At 43.5% G+C, this 25,172-nt stretch overlaps 2 protein-coding genes across 4 annotated transcripts in view; one reads left to right on the top strand and one right to left on the bottom strand.

Annotated features, from left to right (window-relative positions):
* Positions 1-709, bottom strand: part of rec8b (REC8 meiotic recombination protein b) — a 24,606-nt gene extending 23,897 nt beyond the window's left edge. For both annotated transcript variants that reach the window (XM_021562658.3, XM_021562660.3), the window contains exon 1: positions 72-709. In XM_021562658.3, coding sequence (XP_021418333.2) covers positions 72-199 — 128 coding nt within the window. In that variant the 5' untranslated portion in view covers positions 200-709. The remainder of the gene's footprint in view (positions 1-71) is intronic.
* zgc:101569 (enoyl-CoA hydratase) overlaps positions 1-25,172 on the top strand; it is a 25,908-nt gene extending 736 nt beyond the window's left edge. Inside the window, exons 2-6 of one of the 2 annotated variants that reach the window (XM_021562661.3) lie at positions 210-380; positions 4,876-4,973; positions 6,484-6,628; positions 14,601-14,750; positions 21,802-25,172. In XM_021562661.3, the coding sequence (XP_021418336.1) occupies positions 210-380; positions 4,876-4,973; positions 6,484-6,628; positions 14,601-14,750; positions 21,802-22,034 (797 nt within the window). In that variant the 3' untranslated portion in view covers positions 22,035-25,172. The remainder of the gene's footprint in view (positions 1-209; positions 381-4,875; positions 4,974-6,483; positions 6,629-14,600; positions 14,751-21,801) is intronic. The other variant, XM_090199554.1, reaches the window with a different exon arrangement.

The following is a 25,172-nucleotide window of genomic DNA, read 5'->3' as shown; positions in this document are numbered from 1 at the left end:
TTGGATCTCTCATCTCTTTTGTTGAAGTTATTTTGGATGCAACTACCTTGATTTCGGTCCCTTTTTCTTACCGTAAATATGTCAAGTCAACTGTACGCTCTCTGCCACAGAGCTTCATCCTCAGCCATGATCTATTCCAGTCCCAGCTTTGGGGACATTTCTTTCTAAGTGCTGCGGTCTCACTTCTCTTCTCTCCCATTGTTGTGCAGTCGCCGGGCGGACTGTGGTGAAGGAGAGGAGGGGGTCAGTGGTCACCGTGGCGATCAACCGGCCCGAGGTGCGGAACGCGGTGAACCAGGAGACGGCTGGACGGCTGCTGGACGAGCTCACGGCCTTCGACAGCGACCCCGCCCTGACCGTAGCAGTGCTGCATGGCAACGGTTAGACATACACCTTGCACACTACAGACAGGAGCTCAGCAAAGCCTCTGATGGCAGGTCAGCAGTAGCCTGGTCCCAGATCTGTTTGTGCTTTTGCCTAGTCCATTGTCAAGTCAAACGTGTTTTGAATGATAATTCCAGAAAGAGTTGGCAAGAGAGCAGAAACTGACTGGCATCTAGGCTAGGTCAGCAGGTTAATGTAGCAGTTGCTCATGGTCACATGATGAGGTAGCCCCGCCTGGGACTTCAAAATCTGTCAGAGGGAATTTCTTCTTGGACCAATAGTTAAGATGTTGGTTTCTTCTGCAGTAGACCTCGGTTCAGATCCCGCCCATGACATTAGCACATAGAGACAAGCAAAGAGGGTCTCTATGACAACACCAGAGACATGGCTGATGATGATATATTGCAGTAGTAGGCAACTAGATTCAGCCACAAGCCGATTTTTGTCGTAGCGGATGGTCGGGGCTGGAACATAATTATAATAATGTGTACACTGCAAGTTGACCACAACTAAGCACGAAAATAGATTATTTTTTAAATACAATCATTTTATACATTGAGACACGATCACATACAGTACCTTCAGAACGTTTTCATGTCCCTTGACTTTTTCTACATTTTGTTGTTTTACAGCCTGAATTTAAAATGGATTAAATTGAGATTTTGTGACACTGGCCTAAACACAATACCCCATAACTTCAAAGTGGAATTATGTTTTTTTCCATTTTTATGCATATGAATTAAAAATGAAAAGCTGAAATGTCTTGAGTTAATAAGTATTCAGTCCCTTTGTTATGGCAATCCCTAAATAAGTTAATGAGTAAATATTTGCTTAACAAGTCACTATGTTGCATGGACTCACTCTGTGTGCAATAATAGTGTTTAACATGATTTTTGAATGTCTACCTCATCTCTATACCCCACACATACCATTATCTGTAAGGTCCCTCAGTCGAACAGTGGATTTCAAACACAGATTCAACCACAAAGACCAGGGAGGTTTTCCAATGCCTCACAAAGAACGGCACCTATTGGTAGATGGGTAAAAATACAAATAAAAAGCAGACATTGAATATCCCTTTGAGCATGGTGAAGTTATTAAATACACTTTGGATGGTGTATCAATACACCCAGTCACTACAAATATACAGGCATCCTTACTAACTCTGTTGCCGGAGAGGAAGGAAACCACTCAGGGATGTCACCATGAGGCCAATTAAAACAGTTACAGGGTTTAATTGATGTAATAGGAGAAAACTGAGGATGGATCAACAACATTGTAGTTACTCCACAATACTAACCTAAATGACAGAGTGAAAAGAAGGAAGCCTGTACAGAATACAAATATTCCAAAACATGCATCCGGTTTGCAATAAGGCACTAAAGTAAAACTGTTGTGTTGGATGGGGGCAAGTACAACACAACACATCACTGAGTACAACTTCATATTTTCAAGCATGTCATCATCATCATGACTGTCATCATGTTATGGGTATGCTTGCCATGCTTGCCATTGACAATCACTAGGGAGTTTTGTAGGATAAACATTTATGGAATAGAGCTAAGCACAGGCAAAATCCTAGCGGAAAACCTGGTTAAGTCTTTAGACAAATTCACCTTTTAGCAGAACAAAGACCTAAAAGACCAGGACAAATATACACTGGACTTGCTTACCAAGACGGCAAACAATGTTCTTGAGTGGCCTAGTTACAATTTTGATTTAAATCTGCTTGAAAATCTATAGCAAGACTGAAAAATGGCTGTCTAAAATAATGTGCAAATATTGTACAATCCAGGTGTGCAAAGCTCTTAGAGACTAATCCAGAAAGAATCACATCTGTAATCGCTGCTAAAGGTGATTCTAACATGTATTGACTCAGGGGTGTGAATAGTTATGTAAATTGGATTTATGTATTTCATTTACAATACATTTGTAAACCTTTTTAAAAACATGTTTTTTATTATGGGGTATTGTGTGTCATTTGTGTGAGAAAAAAAGAATCCATGTTGAATTCAGGCTGTAAACAAAATGTGGAATAAGTCTGCAGAAAGTATGCTTTCTGAAGGCACTTTTCTATTTTAATTTTGGGAATACTTCAGAACAGATTTCCTAAATTTAACACATTTTAGCTGAATTTCTGGTGATTTTAGTGTTTTTTGACCCAAAATGAATATTCTTTTTTTATTAAAAAAACACCTGATGTATTTTCTTTCCACGGCTCACTAACAGTTACACGTACAAACATGACATCCCACTCTCCCCCAGACATACAGAACAGTAGACAGCAAACTCATAGAGATGCAATTACACCCCTTTTATTGGATGGAAACGGTATATTTTGTATGTCTTTGACAACAGAATGCTAATAAGGACATTTACATTCAGGCTATTATGATATTTACAGTGCCTTCGATAAAAACATTTCTAAAAACATGTTTTCACTTTGTTATTATGGGATATTGTGTGTAGATGGGTAAAAAAGAATCATCCATTTTGAATTCTGGCTGTAACACATCAAAATGTGGAATAAGTCAAGGGGTATGAATACTTTCTGAAGGCACTGTATATATCTTATTCCTACATAGCAAGGTGTTCATAATAACCCCTTAAGAACATGACTTCCTTATCATTTCGGCAGAATATAATTATGTGGGCGGGCTCCCAATAACACACTATAAACAGTCACCAATTATTTAGATATCCTTAATTACACATGTAGAACAATGCTGCCCAATCAGCTGGGGTGAGAGATCAAACTCACTTTGAATCATTTCGCCGGCTAACTGCAGGCGCTAGAAGCCATGAGTGGGAATCACATCCTCCACTCCTCCTCCTCATCCCCCGCTCACACTGCCTAATTAGCCCTGATTTAACAGCATCCAGGAGATGGGCTCACAGGGGTCCTGAGAGCCAGCCATGACGGCCGCCGCAGTGTCTGTATTAACATATGTATGCTCACAGCTTCTAGGGCCCTGCTCTGTGTCAACCAGGGAGCGAGAATTATACACACTTAATACCTCTCCAAAAGATAATCTCACCCCATCCAAATGAACTCCCACAATGGAAATTATTTTTTCAACCAGGATCAATTCTCCTCTCTTAGAGTGTAGCGTCGGCAGAGAGGCTTTATGTTAATGCTTAAACACCTCAAAGCTGTAACCCAGAAATGACGGCTGCTAAATGCTGGTCACTTCGGCGCTGAACTGAAAATAGTGTGTCGGTAATTGCCTTGTGTTATTTGGCTTAACTTTGACCAACGTAATGGACGAATCTGGCAGAGTGCACTTGGATTCCTGTGCTGGCCATCGTTGTTAATTGGAGTGTAAATCCAGTTTGTAGGTTGAAATGTGGTACTGCCCTGGTAAATACTAATCTCTTTACTTGTGGAGGTGACAGCTAGACATGTCCAGTCTGGAATACTAACAGTGCAGCCATAAGGAAGCTATTTGGTCCAAATTAGTCCAAAACATGATAATTTTCATCGCCATTTTGGGAGAATTGTTTCAGTACTTTTCACTAAATTATGAGTAATTACCTCTGTTATAAATTTTGTTATAAATCTGTTGGCACATATTTTGAGTTTTTTGGAATCGTATTTCTCTGTTTTTATAGTAAGGGGGATGGGGGAATCTGTAGGTTTGCTAACTGCTGAAATAGCTGCAAAGGTCACTGTTGTAGCACCTTTCAATGAGGCCATTTTATCCCCATTGTAGAGAACATACGATAAAGTGTTGTCGCGTGAGGCCAAATCCAAACTTGAGATGTGGGTATGTTACTTCAACTTTTCCATTAATATCAATAATAAAATACTTTTAAAGTGCTTTTCCCCAAAGAGTTGTGTGCACTGCACAATTTGCATATTGGTTGTAGCTTGTTTCTCTGATTCTAAACTCACCATGAAGTCACAATATGCTCTCATCAGTTTTAAAAACAGAAAATTATATCATAATATCTCCTGATATAGTCCTTTTACAATATGTCTTCGTACAGATTCAATCAAATCCAGAAAGCACCGGCATATAATTACACAGACACAGCCTTTTAAAGAACACTCCTCCTCAGATCCACTGCTGCTGTAATCAAGCCAGTCTCAGTGGAGGGGTGTTGTAGCACATTTCTCATCCTCAGTCTCATTACAGTTAGAAACAGAGCGGTCACACCGTTTTACAGCCCTCCGCCTCAGCGCCTGTGACTTAGTGTTTGTAGGCCTCCTGGGTAATGTTGTAATTACCACATGAATCCAATGGAAGGGGCTTTGGTCAGGGTGCGTTATTCTACCATTAATGAGAGCATTGTGCAGTAAAGAGAGACTGAGCCCAAGCCAAGAGCAGAAAACCATTTGTGTGCCAGCCAGCCATATTTCCTCATTCATTTCTAAATTGCAGCCCTGCCTCTCTTCTTCAAGTTGTTGTGTTTTTTTTCATCCTCGTCATTTTCCCTTCCTCTTCAGTTGCCAGCTGCCATACTTTGTAATTTTGTGGTCTCTTCCAGGAGGGAATTTCTGTGCTGGTTACGATCTGAAAGAGCTGGCCCATCACACTGCCTCCCTCAAATTGGAGCAAGATGTCACCAAAGGTCCTGCTCCTATGGTGCGCGCATCTGCAAAAACCTTCCTTGACTTTGCATCACCCTCACACGCGATCAGTGTGCACAGAACCGTTGATGACTGATAACACACAACCTAACTTTCAATGTATCTGTTTGTCATTATTGACCCCTCTTTATAAATAGTTCAGTTGTGGTATGTCTTTCATACAGTGCATTCAGAAAGTATTCTTACCCCTTGACTTATTCCACATTTTGTTGTGTTCCAGCCTGAATTCAAATTTTATTAAATTTCTCCCATTCTTCCTTCCAGATTTTCTCAAGCTCTGTTAAGTTAGATGGGGAGCAGCGGTGAACAGCAATCTTCAAGTCTTTCCACAGATTTTCAGTGGTATTCAAGTCTGGGCCACGCAATGACTTTCACATTCTTGTTCTGAAGCCATTCAAATTTTGCTTTGGCTGTATGTTTGGGATCATTGTCATGTTGGAACGTAAATCTTTGCCCCTCAGTCTGTTGTTTGCACTCTGAAGCAGTTTCTCATCAAGGATTTGCCTGTATTTGGCTCCATTCATTGTTCCCTCTATCCTTACCAGTCTCCCAGTTCCTGCCGCTGAAAAGCATCCCCATAGCATGATGCTGCCACCACCATGCTTCGCAGTAGGGATGGTGTTAGACAAGTTATGAGCTGTACCTGGTTTTCTATAGACATAGCGCTTTGCAACATTTTTGTCTCATCAGACTACATCATCTTTTGCCTTATGCTCTCAGAGTCTTTCACGTGCGTTCTTACCAACTCCAAGCGTGCTGTCTTGTGCCTTTTTCTCAGGAGTGGTTTCCACCTGGCCACTCTCCCATAAAGCCCAGATTAGTGAAGTGCTGTAGAGATGGTTGTCCTTCTGGCAAGTTCTTCCATCTCAGCCAAGGAACTCTATAGCTCAGAGTGGGCATTGGGTTCTTGGTCACCTCTCCCTGACCAATGTCCTTCTTGCCCAGTTTCTCAGTTTGGTCGAACGACCAGCTCTAGGCAGAGACTGGGTAGTTCCATATTTTTTCAATTTTGCAATGATGGTGACAACTCGGCTCTTGGGAACTTTCAACACTCTAGAAAATGTTTTATACCCTTCCCCAGATATGTCTCATCACAATTATATCTTGGAGATCTACAGACAGGTCCTTGGACTTCATGATATAGTTTATGCTCTGACATGCACTGTCAACTATGGGACCTTATATATACAGGTGTGTTTCTTTCTAAATTGTGTCCAAGCAATTGAATTGGCCACAGGTGGACTCCATTTTGAATTTGGGCTGTAACACAACAAAATGTGGAATAAGTCAAGGGGTATGAATACTTTCTGAAGGCACTGTATATAATCTGTTATCTCTATTGCCAGTCTTTCAAGCTTGTGTATTCTTGTATTCTTGTAAAGACCGAGGTCCTTCCTTGTTGTGGGAGTATGTTTGTGCAGGAAGTCTAGTTGCAGCCTTGTTTAGGGAGTGTATTCTTTTCATGCCTCGCTCAGGGTGTGTGTGTCATGTTGTGTGCTTCCCAGGGTCCCTCCCGACTGGTGTTGTCCAAGCCGTTGATAGCAGCGGTCAGTGGCTACGCAGTGGCTGGAGGGCTGGAGCTGGCTCTGTTGGCTGACCTGAGAGTGGTGGAGGAGAGCGCTGTCATGGGGGTGTTCTGTCGCAGATTTGGTATGTGTATCCCACCTACGAGATGACCCCTAGCCACCTCCCTGAGCCTGGTCCACCCCCCCCCACAAGTGTGTGTGTATGCCATGTACTTGTGTGAGGTTGCAGCCCGTAGCCCACCAGTGGAAGTCAAAATTGTTACAAAGTGCCTGATTCATTTTCCTTTCAACAGCAACATAGAATTTCAAGCCATTATCACTTTAGCTTTCTCCTGTTTGGGTTTCAGTAACTGCGATAGCAGCAATGACCATGGCCTTTGAAAGCATTGCATGTACAGACACCAGTACTGTACATGCTGCACTCTCTGATAACCAGAAGGAGAGGAAATGAATGTAGCGTGTAGTAGCATCTCCCATCTCGATACCAGTCTGCCTCCGGGGTTAAAAATATGACCTCTGTGTTTATAAATAGGACCGGCCGTACTATAATTTACTGGCAGCGGGTAGATCCTGGGTCTCTTTCTCTAAATGGGGCTTATCATTTTGGCTCTGTAATTAAACAGCATCCTGGCAGTGCCCTTGCCTGACTTGCGACCAGAGCTAGGGCCAGAGCCAGTGCCACCGTTCAGACTGTCTTGTGGCAGGGGCATGGCCACCATGTCTCGTCTTCTTCACATCACATCATACTGACGCCGCTAAGTGCATGACATTAGGGGTAAATCGTAATAGTCTATTGGCTTCCTCAATCCTCAAATTGTCTCCTTTCCTTGATACGTACCGAATTGAGCTGGTGAAAGGGGAATGACTAATCGCTCACTTTAGATCTCCTTAAGCAGCCCAGAGTGGAGCATGTGTGCTCTGTGAGGTTTTGACACTGTTGGCGGCAGAGGCACATTTCCTCTCAGCTGCTTATGTTCAGCCACCACACCATCTCAGCTATGCCTCATTCCACAAACCCCTGGGTTGTTTGTCAACACTTTCCCCAGTCGTTTCCCCAGCTTAGTTTGGCCACTGTGGCTCGTTCTATAATTGGATGTGAGTTTAGCAGTGTAATTGTTATTTTGACCATACCCAGTTATCAGCTGTGGACGTTGTGTTCCTCCACTCTGTAGTTAGCCTGGAGTGTATAGCAGTAAGGCTCTACTCATCAAAAGTAACTCTACTCCTCTGTAGTCTATCTCTCTGGTAGGCTTGTTGCATCTCTTTAGTTTAATGGGAGAATTCTGTTAGCGTTTTTGGTGGAGAAACACTTGGACATCAGCCCAAGGGATCCCCTGTGGTTTGAATGAATAACCCTATGTCATAATAATCTATGTCATGTGGCCCAATGGAAGACACAAGTGAGTGACAGCTTCCTGTCACATGATTCATTGGAGCCCCGTCTCGTGTGGAAAAACGAGGAAGGCCAAAACGAGGGATCATAGGATAGCCCACATGTTTAGAGCACAGCCCGGTCCAAAGCTGACATCATGTTGGCCAATTCAAACAACTATCCGATGACTTGTTATTGATGACATGGGGATACCATTCAAAAGCTCTGCTACGTGAAGCTGCATGGCTGAATACTTCCCCTCTAAGCAGTGCATGGGCACAGGAGTGGACAGTTAGTCTAACCTCTACAGGGAGTCCTTAGCAGAACCTGAATTTCGAACCTCCTGGCTGTCCTTGGCCTTGGCTCCGGGACGTTCCGGCTGCGCTAAAATATCCAATTAGTGAGATGGATGGGGTGGTGGGGTGAGATACAGCTGCCAGAGACTGTGTGTGATACTGGACTGGACCTGACCCCAAGCCTGCAGAGAGACTAGAAAGACCACACCCTAATCTTAAGACTAGAGGATCTGGCTAGTGGCTAGAAAGGCACCTGCAGCACTGTGCGTCTCTGTGGTTTACTGGATGTGAGTTAAACTCTAGTTCTCAGAATGTCCTGTGCGTTCTTCAGAGCCCATGGGGAGGCCTTCATCAAACAATGAACTCGCAGACACCAAAAAACGTCCAAATATTTCTTTGATGTGCTGAACAAAAAGGGAATCCTGTGACAGTGTATTAAGCCCAAAATATTTCTCCAAGATGGAGTGTCGGAGTGTTTCAAAGTGAACCTTCGTTAAAGGTTCACGTTCTCATCTCTGTATCCGTTCCGTACGGATTTGGCTGGAAATCTTTAATCCGCATCAAACTTAATCACATTAACCCTCATGAGAGTCCATTGTGGACAGCTTTGCTTTGAAGTGGTGCAGATGCCTGTATCTCCAGCACAGCTCAGTTCAAACTAAAAAACATCAGTCGTCTGCCCAAACTGTTTCACAGAGTTCAACACTTCACTGTTGTACTGGCAGTCTTACTGTACCTATAGATGTGGTGTTTGAACCAAGAGGAAGCAAATGAATGAGAGTGAGGCTAGGGCTGTTGTGGTGACTGTATTACCGCCACACCGGCAGCCATGAGTCATGACCGCAGGAAAATTCCATGTGACCGTCACGTTAATCTCCTCTTACCCAACTTGCTAACAACCTTCAGGTCTTAATGGTCTGGTACTCAGGGCTCTATTGTCCCTCTAATCACTCTGACATCAATGCATTTGAAAATCAAATCAAAACTCTTATCATCAAAACAGTATTGTGCTTTTTAAACTCACCTCACTGATGATACATTTGAAGAAAGAAGTTTAACAACAGGTTGAAACTGAGTGTAAAACATGGTTGTTGTGGATGTTGTTTCAATAAGGCAACAAAATGGACAGCGCTTTTTAAGGTGATGATTCATTCAAAACACCAATACCCACATTAGAGCTTCTCATGAGCCCCCCCCCCCCCCCCCCCCCAAAAAAAAAAACGGAATTAAAAAGTCAGAAAAACTAAAGTGATTTAAGTTGTTTTTGCTACATAATTGGTCTAGCCTATACTTCAAAATTAAACAAATTTGATTTATTGCCTTTGAGTGTGGACTGTATTATTATTCATACAGGATGGACTGGTTACCTTATGCTATGCTCCAAGATGTATATCCATGAGTCTGGGAGAGAATGTATAGCCCTAGGCAATGCTGTTGGTTCATTGATTGTGCAGGGCGGCTTACAGAGTTGGCCTACAATTATAGTGCATTTGTTTTTGAATTGCCTAGGAATAGGCCTTTTTTTCTTCAGAATTAATTGGTTGACACATTACCTTTAGCTATACAGCATCTCACCCCTGTGCGTTTCCATCTCCTACTCTCTCTATTCCTTTCTAGAGCGCGCAGGGGGGCTGTCAACAGTTTAGTAAAATATGTTTTGTTGCGAAATCATGTTACTATTGATGTTCCAAATCAAGCACTGGGTAGCTGCAGGGTTTGGGCGTAATATTACCTGTCGCGCAGCTAGAGCATGCTTCTCAAACATGGAGTGAAAGTGTTCTTATATGTATATATCAGCTGCTCAAATTAAGCACATGCTCCACTATAAAACCTATGCCTATCCGGCATCATTGAAAAACGGTCCGGCGGGAAAGCGAGCGGCCGGATGACATGTCTTTTTTCCCTTGTTCCTGCCCATTTGATAATGGGCCATTCTAAATCTAAACAAATTTTACTAGTAAAGACCAGATTCAATTGAGAATAGTCTGATGGGTGAAAATATGATCACTTGACGAGAGAACAGCTGTGCAGCCTGAGGCAAGGAACAAGCTTATTTTTTTTTGCTACTTTCTCAAATCATCAATAGATAATGTTTTGATTTCAAAGACATTCTAACGTTTGTATCATTCACATCTAAAGTTGCCAAATAACTATACATCTGTTTCAAATGATCACGTTTTCCACTCAACATAGCCATTTCAAATATCAGCTAAGTTAAATTATATTCGTATTACTATAAAATCATATACGTAAGGGATAATCATCGAGGGGCTGCGTTCAATGTAAAATAATGAACGACTCGGAAGGTGTGTTCCACGATGTGCAAGCGGAGTTGAACTGACCTTCCACTGTTTTCCAGAGAACGCATTGAGCCCCGAGTTGATTATCCCTTTTATACCATGGCTATAATTTAACACATTTTCAGCTAGAAATGTGTTCAACATCCACTGAAGTAGCTAGCAAGTTTACTAGATACAGTGCCTTGCGAAAGTATTCGGCCCCCTTGAACTTTGCGACCTTTTGCCACATTTCAGGCTTCAAACATAAAGATATAAAACTGTATTTTTTTGTGAAGAATCAACAACAAGTGGGACACAATCATGAAGTGGAACGACATTTATTGGATATTTCAAACTTTTTTAACAAATCAAAAACAGAAAAATTGGGCGTGCAAAATTATTCAGCCCCCTTAAGTTAATACTTTGTAGCGCCACCTTTTGCTGCGATTACAGCTGTAAGTCGCTTGGGGTATGTCTCTATCAGTTTTGCACATCGAGAGACTGACATTTTTTCCCATTCCTCCTTGCAAAACAGCTCGAGCTCAGTGAGGTTGGATGGAGAGCATTAAGTGAACAGCAGTTTTCAGTTCTTTCCACAGATTCTCGATTGGATTCAGGTCTGGACTTTGACTTGGCCATTCTAACACCTGGATATGTTTATTTTTGAACCATTCCATTGTAGATTTTGCTTTATGTTCTGGATCATTGTCTTGTTGGAAGACAAATCTCCGTCCTAGTCTCAGGTCTTTTGCAGACTCCATCAGGTTTTCTTCCAGAATGGTCCTGTATTTGGCTCCATCCATCTTCCCATCAATTTTAACCATCTTCCCTGTCCCTGCTGAAGAAAAGCAGGCCCAAACCATGATGCTGCCACCACCATGTTTGACAGTGGGGATGGTGTGTTCAGCTGTGTTGCTTTTACGCCAAACATAACGTTTTGCATTGTTGCCAAAAAGTTCAATTTTGGTTTCATCTGACCAGAGCACCTTCTTCCAGGCTTCTTCCACCTGTCTCCCAGGTGGCTTGTGGCAAACTTTAAACAACACTTTTTATGGATATCTTTAAGAAATGGCTTTCTTCTTGCCACTCTTCCATAAAGGCCAGATTTGTGCAATATACGACTGATTGTTGTCCTATGGACAGAGTCTCCCACCTCAGCTGTAGATCTCTGCAGTTCATCCAGAGTGATCATGGGCCTCTTGGCTGCATCTCTGATCAGTCTTCTCCTTGTATGAGCTGAAAGTTTAGAGGGACGGCCAGGTCTTGGTAGATTTGCAGTGGTCTGATACTCCTTCCATTTCAATATTATTGCTTGCACAGTGCTCCTTGGGATGTTTAAAGCTTGGGAAATCTTTTTGTATCCAAATCCGGCTTTAAACTTCTTCACAACAGTATCTCGGACATGCCTGGTGTGTTCCTTGTTCTTCATGATGCTCTCTGCGCTTTTAACGGACCTCTGAGACTATCACAGTGCAGGTGCATTTATACGGAGACTTGATTACACAGGTGGATTGTATTTATCATCATTAGTCATTTAGGTCAACATTGGATCATTCAGAGATCCTCACTGAATTTCTGGAGAGAATTTGCTGCATTGAAAGTAAAGGGGCTGAATAATTTTGCACGCCCAATTTTTCAGTTTTTGATTTGCTAAAAAAGTTTGAAATGTCCAATAAATGTCGTTCCACTTCATGATTGTGTCCCACTTGTTGTTGATTCTTCACAAAAAAATACAGTTTTATATCTTTATGTTTGAAGCCTGAAATGTGGCAAAAGGTCGCAAAGTTCAAGGGGGCCGAATACTTTCGCAAGGCACTGTAGCTACAGTAGTTGCCGTGGTAATCAAACAAACAGACTTGCTCGTTTAGCTAACCAAACCATCAGTCCTAGCTTGCCATTATGAAAATCGAATTCAACAATGCCAATAATGTTTTCAATTCTACTTTTTCTTTCAAAAGCAGCTCAAACATAGAACATGTAAGAATGAACTATAGCCATTGAATTCTACCGTGCAGATATACATAATGCCCTTCAAGCCAATCAGAAACAAGTATTCAACAATGCCATAATATAATATAATGGCACAGGACTTATAAGCAGTCTTTTGCAATAACCAGCTGACAAAATGTCATGACAGCCACAGCCCTAAGTGAGGCCATTGTTGCAACCAGCATACATAGACATGATTATTGGAATGTGAATGGTTAACCATCATCTCCCCAGCATAGCAGCGTTTTAGAAAAAAAACATTGGATAAAAAAGTGGTAAAAGGCATATCCTCCTGCACTACCCCTGCAATGCAGAGGATAAGGCTGACAGTCAGGAAGAGAACCACCTATATCTATTATTGGACAATGGGTTCTGCTGACACACGCAAAAAAAAATGTTAAAACTGGTATGACTCTAGATGGATTTATCTGCTTTGAATAGATGAGGAATTAAAGGAAGTTCTGGTATATCCACAAAATGGCCTTTCTCATTCTCAGATCCCCCCCCCCCCCCCCCCCCCAGACAATTTCAAGGGGCCGTTGCCCAACACACTGGATTCCATTCATAGGGAACAAAGGATAGGCTGGTGTGTTAATGCAAACAGGACTAGTTTGAGACAGACAGGGTTTGAGGCGGCTGCTGGATAAGAGAGGACCCTTCCGAGGGCTGATAGCACGGTGCCAACAGCACTAAAGATTATCTGGCCCAACCTGGCTCCTCTCTCTCCAATCTGGCCTGTTAGTTCTGGACACGGACTGAAGAGGCTCTCTGCGCCACAATCTAATCTAGCCTCCGGCCCTGAGAGAAACTAGGGGGTTGTGGTGTGTGTGTGTTTGCGAGGGGGAGAGGGACTCATCAGTATGTGGGGTGGAATTGCTCAAACTGGCCATCCTGTTTGAGAAAATGTAACAAATGGACTTAAAGTCTGTAATGCGATGTTATTGTTGTGATGCCTTTGTAAAAAAAATTTAAAAAAATGTTTTTTAAATAATGGAATTGAAGTCAGATTTCTTCACCTTGGGCTATTGGCAGCACACTCTTTCATAGGAATTTTCAACGGAATCGACCTGACCGGTAGAGACAGGGAAATATGTATTTGCTGACAAAGAGCTCCCTCCCTAAGAACCTGTCTTGTGTCAGGTTGCCATATGTGCTGAGTTTTTGACCCGAGGCCTCTCGATTGGTTGCAGATGTATTAACACTGGTATTCAATGTATTCAAATGTGATTTATTTGAAGGACTCCGAGAATGTAGCGAGGAGTATGAATGAATAGAATTAGTGTTTCCACAACTCTCCCCTGGGGAACTCCCACCGAAAACCCAGAAAGATGAGTTCAGGTTATGAAAATATGTTGGACTCATATGCTCTTAATAATGGGTGGTCAAGCAGAATCTCTGACTGACAGGACTTGAGGACACAAGCTCCCTGTGCTTCGGAGGCCAGTAAAACTCTACCTCCATCTGCCTCACGGCCACAAGGGCTTCCGCAAATATCCAACTATCAGAATTCTCTGGCTGGTGGACATGGTCACTTTAATTTAGCTACTCTGGATCATTAATTGGACTCGTACTGTCATATCTTGATTTCTTGTTTTGATTTTTGATTATTTGTTTATTAGTATTGTATTTGCAAGACATTCTACTGCACTGTTGGAGCTTGTAACGTCAGCATTTTACTGCACCTGATATAACACCTACAAATATGTGTACGCTACCAATAAACTTAGATTTCATTTGTATATGAAATATGATATTTTAGGAGCCACTCAGTGTTGGTGGAAAAACATTCATTTTTAAGTCATACATTGGTGCAACCAGGAGTGTGTGTAGTGGAGGGTAAAAGCATGACAACACTGTTTATGCAGCTTTTTAATTTTGCACGAGCGTTTACCCACCTTTTGCAGAAAATGCATTAAAAGTATAAGGAGCATTGCTTTACTCACCACGAACGGCGGTCAGCGTTTACTCCCATATATATTTTTAACACTACATCACTGGGTGGAACGCATGAGTGATAAACTCCCTCACAGTCTACCTACCCACTTATAAGCGTATGTGTATGTCTGTGTGCAACAGTAAGACTAGAATAGTCAACCACTCTGTAAAGTCCTGCAGCCCTCCTTAGAATGTCACTCATGGATGATTCCCTTGTCTCCTTAGGCGTCCCCTTGATTGATGGGGGTACAGTCCGGCTCCCCCGTCTCATTGGTCTCTCCCGGGCTATGGACTTGATTCTGACTGGAAGACCCATTGGGGCACAGGAGGCCTTAGCCTTCGGATTGGCTAACAGAGTGGTACCGGATGGCCAAGGTAAGAAATATGCCCTCTCTTGAGGTTTTGTTGGTAATATTCCTCTCCTCACTCTGAACAAGTATTTTTTTAACTGCATTTTGAAGTTTTGTTACAGTGTAAAAAGTATTTAGTCAGTCACCAATTGTGCAAGTTCTCCCACTTAGAAAGATGAGAGAGGCCTGTAATTGTAGGTACACTTCAACTATGACAGACAAAATGAGAAAACAAAATCCAGAAAATCACATTGTAGTATTTTTTATGAATTTTATTTGCAAATTATGGTGGAAAATAAGTATTTGGTCAATAACAAAAGTTTATCTCAATACTTTGTTATATACCCTTTGTTGACAATGACAGAGGTCAAACGTTTTCTGTAAGTCTTCACAAGGTTTTCACACACTGTTGCTGGTATTTTGGCCCATTCCTCCATGCAGATCTCCTCTAGAGCAGTGATGTTTTGGGGCTGTTGCTGGGCAACACGGACTTTCAACTTCCTCCAAAGATTTTCTATGGGGTTGAGATCTGGAGACTGGCTAGGCCACTCCAGGACCTTGAAATGCTTCTTACGAAGCCACTCCTTCGTTGCCCGGGCGGTGTGTTTGGGATCATTGTCATGCTGAAAGACCCAGCCACGTTTCATCTTCAATGCCCTTGCTGATGGAAGGAGGTTTTCACTCAAAATCTCACGATACATGGCCCCATTCATTCTTTCCTTTACACGGATCAGTAGTCATGGTCCCTTTGAGAAAAACAGCCCCAAAGCATGATGTTTCCACCCCCATGCTTCACAGTAGGTATGGTGTTCTTTGGATGCAACTCAGCATTCTTTGTCCTCCAAACACGACGAGTTGAATTTTTACCAAAAAGTTATATTTTGGTTTCATCTGACCATATGACATTCTCCCAATCTTCTTCTGGATCATCCAAATGCTCTCTAGCAAACTTCAGATGGGCCTGGACATGTACTGGCTTAAGCAGGGGGACACGTCTGGCACTGCAGGATTTGAGTCCCTGGCGGGTAGTGTGTTACTGATGGTAGGCTTTGTTACTTTGGTCCCAGCTCTCTGCAGGTCATTCACTAGGTCCCCCCATGTGGTTCTGGGATTTTTGCTCACCGTTCTTGTGATCATTTTGACCACACGGGGTGAGATCTTGAGTGGAGCCCCAGATCGAGGGAGATTATCAGTGGTCTTGTATGTCTTCCATTTCCTAATAATTGCTCCCACAGTTGATTTCTTCAAACCAAGCTGCTTACCTATTGCAGATTCAGTCTTCCCAGCCTGGTGCAGGTCTACAATTTTGTTTCTGGTGTCCTTTGACAGCTCTTTGGTCTTGGCCAGTGGAGTTTGGAGTGTGACTGTTTGAGGTTGTGGACAGGTGTCTTTTATACTGATAACAAGTTCAAACAGGTGCCATTAATACAGGTAACGACAGGACAAAGAAGAAGTTACAGGTCTGTGAGAGCCAGAAATCTTGCTTGTTTGTAGGTGACCAAATACTTATTTTGCACCATAATTTGCAAATAAATTCATTAAAAATCCTACAATGTGATTTTCTGGATTTTCTTTTCTCATTTTGTCTGTCATAGTTGAAGTGTACCTATGATGAAAATTACAGGCCTCTCTCATCTTTTTAAGTGGGAGAACTTGCACAATTGGTGGCTGACTAAATACTTTTTTGCCCCACTGTATCTGTTCCAATGTAATGGCTGTGGTAGATTAGACAGATTTATGTAAGCTATTTTACTCAAGAGTTATCAAATTTGTATGCCATTTCATTGGTTGGAATAAACCTTACGAATAACTTCATCAAATTTATGAGCAATGATAGTTGAATTGGACTATGTATAATTTCCAAAATGGCATTTTTGCTATGAATGTGTGAACTCCAACTCCTTCATCCCTATGAAAAGCCTTTTCATGTGCTTTCCTGGTTAAAATTCCTCAAAAAACATTAGAAGATTAAGTTAAGTCTTTTCGGAAGTCATTCCCACAGCCAAGTCCGACTAATTGGACTCTGAGGCTGATCACTTTGGTTAGAGATAGCTCAAAGAGAGAGGGGGCACTTGGGCATCACTCACATCAGCCCTTTGCTTCCATAGGAGATGTGGATGTCATCCAGTGCTTTCATGTGGCCCAGGGAACAAAGTGGCTTGGCTCAAGCACAGAGAGGCAGGAAGTGCAGGAGGAAGGGAGGATGCACCAGCAGTAGCTGTAACTGAATAGCTGCCAAGTTTCCTATGCTAATGTATTTATTGAAACTAACTACAGAGGGTATATATCCTGTGTGTTTGTGTATAACACTCGCTTGGTGGTGTGTATGAGTACGCTTGGTGGTGTGAATGTTTAGAATGGTGCCAGAGGGGATGGCTGACATTTTACATGCTCCTAACCAACTTATTTTAACTTATTTTGTACATAATGTTGCTGCTACCGTCTCTTATGACCGAAAATAACTTCTGGACATCAGAACAGCAATTACTCACCTCGAACTGGATCTTTTTCCTTTAACGAGTCCGGCGCAAAGGATATACTGCTTTCTCGGGAACAGGGCCAAATCCCCATCATTTGAGTGATAAAAGACGGAGAAAAGGGTGCGGAGGTCGGGCTGCCTTCTGAGAATTCGTAGGTGAGTGGGTAAACCTCCACTGCCATCCGTTCTATTGGGCAATGTGCAATCATTGGAAAATAAAATTGATGACCTACAATTAAGATTATCCTACCAACGGGACATTAAAAACTGTAAATTGTTTCACTCGTCGTGTTTCACTCGTCGTTCACTCGTTGTTTCACTCGTCGTGGCTGAACGACGACGCGGATAATATAGAGCTGGTGGGATTTTTCAATGCACTGGCAGGACAGAGAATCTACGTCTGGTAAGACGAGCAGTGGGGGTGTGTCTATTTGTCAATAACAGCTGGTGTGCGATGTCTAATATTAAAGAAGTCTCGAGATATTGCTCGCCTTAGGTAGAGTACCTTATGATGAGCTGTAGACCACACTATCTACCTAGAGAGTTCTCATCTATATTATTTGTAGCTGTCTATTTACCACCACAAACTGATGCGGGTACTAAGACTGCACACTCCACACCAACTGTATAAGGCCACAAGCAAACAAGAAAACGCTCTCCCAGAAGCGGCGCTCCTAGTGGCCGGGGACTTTAACACAGGCAAACTTAATTAAATCCGTTTTACCTCATTTCTACCAGCATGTCACATGTGCAACCAGAGGGGAAAAAACTCTAGACCACCTATACTCCACACAGTTTGGAACTAGGTAGTGAGTGTTGCAATCGAGGACAGACAAAAAGCTTTTTAAAGCTTCAGCACTCCCGTTCTGTGAGCTTGTGTGGCCTACCACTTCGCGGCTGAGCCGTTGTTGCACCAAGAAGTTTCCACTTCACAATAACAGCACTCCCAGTTGACCAGGACAGCTCTAGCAGGGCAGAAATTTGATTTGGAAAGGTGGCATCCTATGACGGTGGCACGTTAAGTCACTGAGCTCTTCAGCAAGGCCATTCTACTGCCAATGTTTGTCTATGGAGATTGCTCTCCTAGTGGCCGGTGACTAATGCAGGCAAACTGAAATCCATTTCTCCTAATTTCTACCAGCATGTCACATGTGCAACCAGAGGAAAAAAGAACTCTAGACCACCTTTACTCCACACACAGAGATGCATACAAAGCTCTCCCCCGCCCTCCATTTGGCAAATCTGACTATAATTCTGTCCTCCTGATTCCTGCTTACAAACAAAAACTAAAGCAGGAAGTACCAGTGACTCGCTCAATACGGAAGAGGTCAGATGACGCGGATGCTACGCTACAGGACTGTTTTGCTAGCACAGACTGGAATATGTTCTGGAAATCATCCAATGGCATTGAGGAGTATACCACCTCATTGGCTTCATCAATAGATGCATCAACAACGCCGTCCCCACGGTGACTACGTACATATCCTAACCAGATGCCATGGAGTACCGGCAACATCTGCACTGAGCTAAAGGCTAGAGCTGCCACTTTCAAGGAGGGGGACACTAATCCGGACGCTTATAAGAAATCCCGCTATGCCCTCAGACGAACCATCAAACAAGCAAAGCTTCAATACAGGATTAAGACTGAATCCTACTACACCGGCTCTGACTCTCCTCGGATGTGGCAGGGCTTGAAAACTATTACGGACTACAAAGGGAAACCCAGAAGCGCCCAGTGACGCGAGCCTACCAAATGAGCTAAATGCCTTTCATGCTCACTTCGAGGCACGTAACACTTAAGGCTCACATAAACAACATCCTCCCTTATACCCTAGACCCACTCCAATTTGCATACCGCCCCAACAGATCCACAGATGATGCGATCTCAATCGCACTCCACACTGCCCTTTCCCACCTGGACAAAAGGAACACCTATGTGAGAATGCTGTTCATTGACTACAGTGTAGCGTTCAACACCATAGTGCCCACAAAGCTCATCACTAACCTAAGGACCCTGGGACTAAACACCCCCCTCTGGAACTGGATCCTGGACTTCCTGACGGGCCACCCCCAGGTGGTAAGGGTAGGCAACAACACGTCTGCCACACTGATCGTAAACACTGGGCCCCCTCAGGGGTGTGTACTTAGTCAATCAATCAATCAATCAAATTTATTTTATATAGCCCTTCGTACATCAGCTGATATCTCAAAGTGCTGTACAGAAACCCAGCCTAAAACCCCAAACAGCAAGCAATGCAGGTGTAGAAGCACGGTGGCTAGGAAAAAACTCCCTAGAAAGGCCAAAACCTAGGAAGAAACCTAGAGAGGAACCAGGCTATGTGGGGTGGCCAGTCCTCTTCTGGCTGTGCCGGGTGGAGATTATAACAAAACATGGTCAAGATGTTCAAATGTTCATAAATGACCAGCATGGTCGAATAATAATAAGGCAGAATAGTTGAAACTGGAGCAGCAGCACAGTCAGGTGGACTGGGGACAGCAAGGAGTCATCATGTCAGGTATTCCTGGGGCATGGTCCTAGGGCTCAGGTCCTCCGAGAGAGAGAAAGAAAGAGAGAATTAGAGAGAGCATATGTGGGATGGCCAGTCCTCTTCTGGCTGTGCCGTGTGGAGATTATAACAGAACATGGCCAAGATGTTCAAATGTTCATAAATGATCAGCATGGTCGAATAATAATAAGGCAGAACAGTTGAAACTGGAGCAGCAGCACAGCCAGGTGGACTGGGGACAGCAAGGAGTCATCATGTCAGGTAGTCCTGGGGCATGGTCCTAGGGCTCAGGTCCTCCGAGAGAGAGAAAGAGAGAAGGAGAGAATTAGAGAACGCACACTTAGATTCACACAGGACACCGAATAGGACAGGAGAAGTACTCCAGATATAACAAACTGACCCTAGCCCCCCGACACATAAACTACTGCAGCATAAATACTGGAGGCTGAGACAGGAGGGGTCAGGAGACACTGTGGCCCCATCCGAGGACACCCCCGGACAGGGCCAAACAGGAAGGATATAACCCCACCCACTTTGCCAAAGCACAGCCCCCACACCACTAGAGGGATATCTTCAACCACCAACTTACCATCCTGAGACAAGGCTGAGTATAGCCCACAAAGACCTCGCACAACTTAAGGGGGGGGGGGGGGAGTCCCCTCCTGTACTCCCTGTTCACCCACGACTGCGTGGTCAAACACGACTCCAACACCATCATTAAGTTTGCTGACGACACAACAGTGTTATCACCCACAACGATGAGACAGCCTATGGGGAGGAGGTCAGAGACCTGGCAGTGTGGTGCCAGGACAACAACCTCTCCCTCAATGTGAGCAAGACAAAGGAGCTGATTGTAGACTACTGGAAAAGGCGGGCTGAACAGGCCCCCATTAACATCGATGGGGCTGTAGTGGAGCGGGTCGAGAGTTTCAAGTTCCTTGTTGTCCACATCACCAACGAACTATCATGGTCCAAACACACCAAGACAGTTGTGAAGAGGGCACGACAACACCTTTCCCCCACAGGAGACTGAACAGATTTGGCATGGGTCCCCAGATCCTTAAAATGTTATACAGCTGCACCATCGAGAGCATCCTGCCTGACTTGTTGCATTACTGCCTGCTATGGAAAATGCTTGGCATCTGACAGTAAGGCGCGACAGGAGCTAATGCGGACGGCCCAGTACATCACTGGGGCCAATCCTCCCGTCATCCAGGACCTATATACCAGGCGGTGTCAGAGTAAAGCCTCCAAAAATTTCAGAGACTCCAGTCACCCAAGTCATAGACTGTTTTCTCTGCTACCGCACGGCTAGCGGTACCAGAGCACCAAGTCTAGGACTAAAAGGGTCCTTAACAGCTTCTACCCCTTCTACCTGCTAGTCGAACATCTCATTATTATGGGTTATAAGACTGCTGAACAATTAATCAAATGGCCACCGGACTATTTACATTGACCCCCCCCCCCCCCATTTGTTTTGTACACTGCTGCTACTCGCTATTTGTTATTATTATTAACCTGTAACCCCGCACATTGAATCGGTACCGGTACCCCCTGTATAAAGTGTTGGGGCGGCAGGGTAGCCTAGTGGTTAGAGCGTTGGACTAGTAACCGGAAGGTTGCAAGTTCAAACCCCTGAGCTGACAAGGTTCTGCCCCTGAACAGGCAGAAGCGCCACTCATCCAGACTGAGTCTGTCGCCGTTCCTAGGCCGTCATTGAAAATAAGAATTTGTTCTTAACTGACTTGCCTAGTTAAATAAAATAAAATAAATAAAGGTAATAAAGCCTCATTATTGTTATTATTTTTTACTTCATTTTATTTGTGAAATATTCTCTTAACTCTTTCTTGAACTGCACTGTTGGTTAAGGGCTTTTATGTAAGCATTTCTCTGTAAGGTGTTGTATTCGGCGCATGTGACAAATAAAGTTTGATTTTGATTAGTGTACAGTTGGTGGTGTGTAATGAATGTACGCTTGGTGGTGTGTATGTGTGTACATGTATGTGCTTATTTGCCTCCGCATGAGTCTGTTTCTTTACAATGCTCACTTACATATCTTGTGTGTGTGTTTTTGCGTGTGTGTGTCTCAGCTCTGCAGGCAGCTCTGGAGCTAGCTGAGCAGATCAGCACCTTCCCCCAGCAGTGCATGCGTGCAGACCGCTCCTCTGCCCTCTACAGTGTCTATGATGCCCCCTCCTTCAGCTTGGCCTTGCAGTACGAAATGGACCATGGAGCGCCAATCATCCAGACTGAGTCTGTCGCCGGGGCAACCACGTTCAGCTCAGGGACAGGAAGAGGCGGGAAATTCTCCTCAAAGCGCTAGTAACACTTTATTTAGGTATGCTTATTTTTTTTATTTCACCTTTATTTAACCAGGTAGGCTAGTTGAGAATAAGTTCTCATTTGCAACTGCAACCTGTCCAAGATAAAGCATAGCAGTTTGACATATACAACAACACAGAGTTCGGTTGAAGAGCATGCATTTAGTTTTACTTGCATTTAAGAGCAGTTGGAGGCTACGGAAGGAGAGTTGTAAACATGACTACATAGTGTATGACTATGTACACTACATGACCAAACGTATGTGGACACCTGCTCGTCGAACATCTCATTCTAAAATTATGGGCATTAATATGGAGTTGGTCCCCCCTTTGCTGCTATAACAGCCTCCACTCTTTTGGGAATGCTTTCCATTACATGTTGGAACATTGTTGTGGGAACTTGCTTCCATTCAGCCACGAGCATTTGTGAGGTCGGCACTGATGTTGGGCAATTAGGCCTGGCTTGCAGTCGGCGGTCCAATTCATCCCAAAGCTGTTTGATGGAGTTGAGGTCAGGGCTCTGTGCAGGCCAGTCAAGTTCTTCTACACCGATCTCGACAAACCTTTCCTGTATGGACCATGCTTTGTGCACAGGGGGATTGTCATGCTGAAACAGGAAAGGGCTTATACCAAACTGTTGCCACAAAGTTAGAAGCAGAATCGTCTAGAATGTCATTGTATGCTGTCGCGTTAAGATTTCCCTTCAGTGGAACTAAGGGGTCTAGCCCTAACCATGAAAAACAGCCCCAGACCATTATTCCTCCTCCACCAAACTTTACAGTTGGCACTATGCATTGGGGCAGGTAGCATTCTCCTGGTATCTGCCAAACCCAGATTCGGCCATCGGACTGCCAAAAGGTGAAGCGTTCATTCATTGCATTGCGCATGGTGATCTTAGGCTTGTGTGCGGCTGCTTGGCCATGGAAACCCGTTTCATTAAGCTCCCGACGAACAGTTATTGTGCTGACGTTGCTTCCAGAGGCAGTTTGGAACTCGGTAGTGAGTGTTGCAACCGAAGACAGACGATTTTTACACACTTCAGCACTCGGCAGTCCCGTTCTGTGAGCTTGTGTGGCCTACCACTTCGCGCCTGAGCCATTGTTGCTCCTAGATGTTTCCACCTCACAATAACAGCACTGTCTTTCGGATGGGACGTTATGGTGTCCTGACTCTCTGTGGTCACTAAAGATCCCATGGCACTTATCGTAAGAGCAGGGGTGTTAACCCTGGTGTCCTGGCTAAATTCCCAATCTGGCCTTCATACCATCATGGCCACCTGATCACCCGAGTTTACAATTGGCTCATTCATCCCCCCTCCTCTCCCCTGTAACTATTCCCCAGGTCGTTGCTGTAAATGAGAATGTGTTCTCAGTCAACTTACCTGGTAAAATAAGGGTTCAATAAAAATGAATTTAAAAAAACTTACAGTTGACCAAGGCAGCTCTAGCAGGGCAAAAATTTGACGAACTGACCTGTTGGAAAGGTGGCACCTTAGTTAAATAAAGGTAACATTTAAAAAATATATATATAATAATGACTGTGCCACGTTGAAAGTCACTGAGCTCTTCAGTAAGGCCATTCTACTGCCAATGTTTGTTTATGGAGATTGCATGGCTGTGTGCTTGATTTTATACACCTGTCAGCAACGGGTGTGGCTATAATAGCCGAATCCACTACTTTTGTATATATAATGTATATGTACGTAGTTTTTTCTTCATGATTTATAAATGATACCAGGTCCACTAAATGGTTTATAGATGGTAAACAGGTATACATGGTTTACTAATGGTTAGAAAAAACTAATTCATAATGGATTATTAGCCGACTGTCCACCTTTTTCCCACCATTTTGCATCACACGGTGTCATACTGGTGTGTCAGATACAACCTCCGTGGGGCAAATGACAAAGTCATACAAACAATGACAGAACCTCACCAGCTGCTTATCTGTACAGTCTATTTCATAATGATCCCCCACATACCAAAGGTTCTTTAAAGTTAAATCACTACGCTCGACAATTGTGGTTGGTATACCACCCTCATATCTAGAGGAATTAGAGGGAGGGCTAGTAGGGGTATGGAGGCTGATTGAAAGAAGCAAAACCTTTGAAAGACAAAGACTGGAAAGCAGCAATAGCATCAAAAGCACCAGCACTATACTGGCATTGTTTCTGGTTGGAGTTGTACAATGGTTGTGTGATGTGTGGGGTCTTGGGTCTACCATCAGACTATACTGTAGTAAGATGGTGGTGTGGATATTTTTGTGTGGAAATGCCATGTTTAGAGGAATAATTACTGTGCGAAGAATGACTGTGAGTGTGTTTATGCCTGTGTGTATGTGTGTGTTCCCACATGTTTATGTCTGTATAATTAGTGTGGAATATTTAGCAGTCCAAGTGAACTTGGTGTTATGAGTGAACATTCCTCTGGTGGACAGCTCCCCCTCAATTATCTGTGTGTGTGTGTGTGGGTGTTTGTGCGCACATGCATATGTGTGAGAGATGATTTAGCTTGGAAGCAGAGAAAGTAGTACCCTAAGGCAGGTGTGTGTGTGTGTGTGTGTGTATGTGTGTGTGTGTGTGTGTGTGTGTGTGTGTGTGTGTGTGTGTGTGTGTGTGTGTTTGTGTGTATACTGTATGATATATATATATATATATATATATATATATATATATATATATATATATATATATATATACTGTATATCCACAGGTTGCAATGAGACCAGCCTGTGTATGAGGGACTCCAATCTCTCTCCTCAGGTTGTGAGTGTGACCCATCGTGTGTGTGTTAATTAGGGTGAGGAGAGGCTCTGTCTAGACTCCATGATGACAGGACAAACACCCCCTGTTTAGCCTGTGTGCCCTCCCTCTGCTTCCTCCTGCCTCCTCACCCACGGCCAATACACCCAGCTATCACCTGCTCCCAACACACACAGACACACAAACACACACATTGTTATTTCCTATTCAATTTTTGTACCGCTCGAAGTGGACGTTTGAGGTTGAATATTTGTCAATAGCCAGACACTAATCGTGGCATGTCTTTACAATTATGTATTTTACTTGCTAATACAGTAAGAGTAGCATGCCTAAATTAGATGTGATGATGTGTAAATAAAGCTAACATTAAGACAGTCAA

This window comes from Oncorhynchus mykiss, chromosome 15 (assembly GCF_057628025.1).
Source record: "Oncorhynchus mykiss isolate SJ-2025 chromosome 15, ASM5762802v1, whole genome shotgun sequence".
Taxonomy (NCBI): Eukaryota; Metazoa; Chordata; class Actinopteri; order Salmoniformes; family Salmonidae; genus Oncorhynchus; species Oncorhynchus mykiss.
The sequence above is the reverse complement of the archived record's forward strand: the minus strand, read 5'-3'. Positions and strand labels throughout refer to the sequence as shown.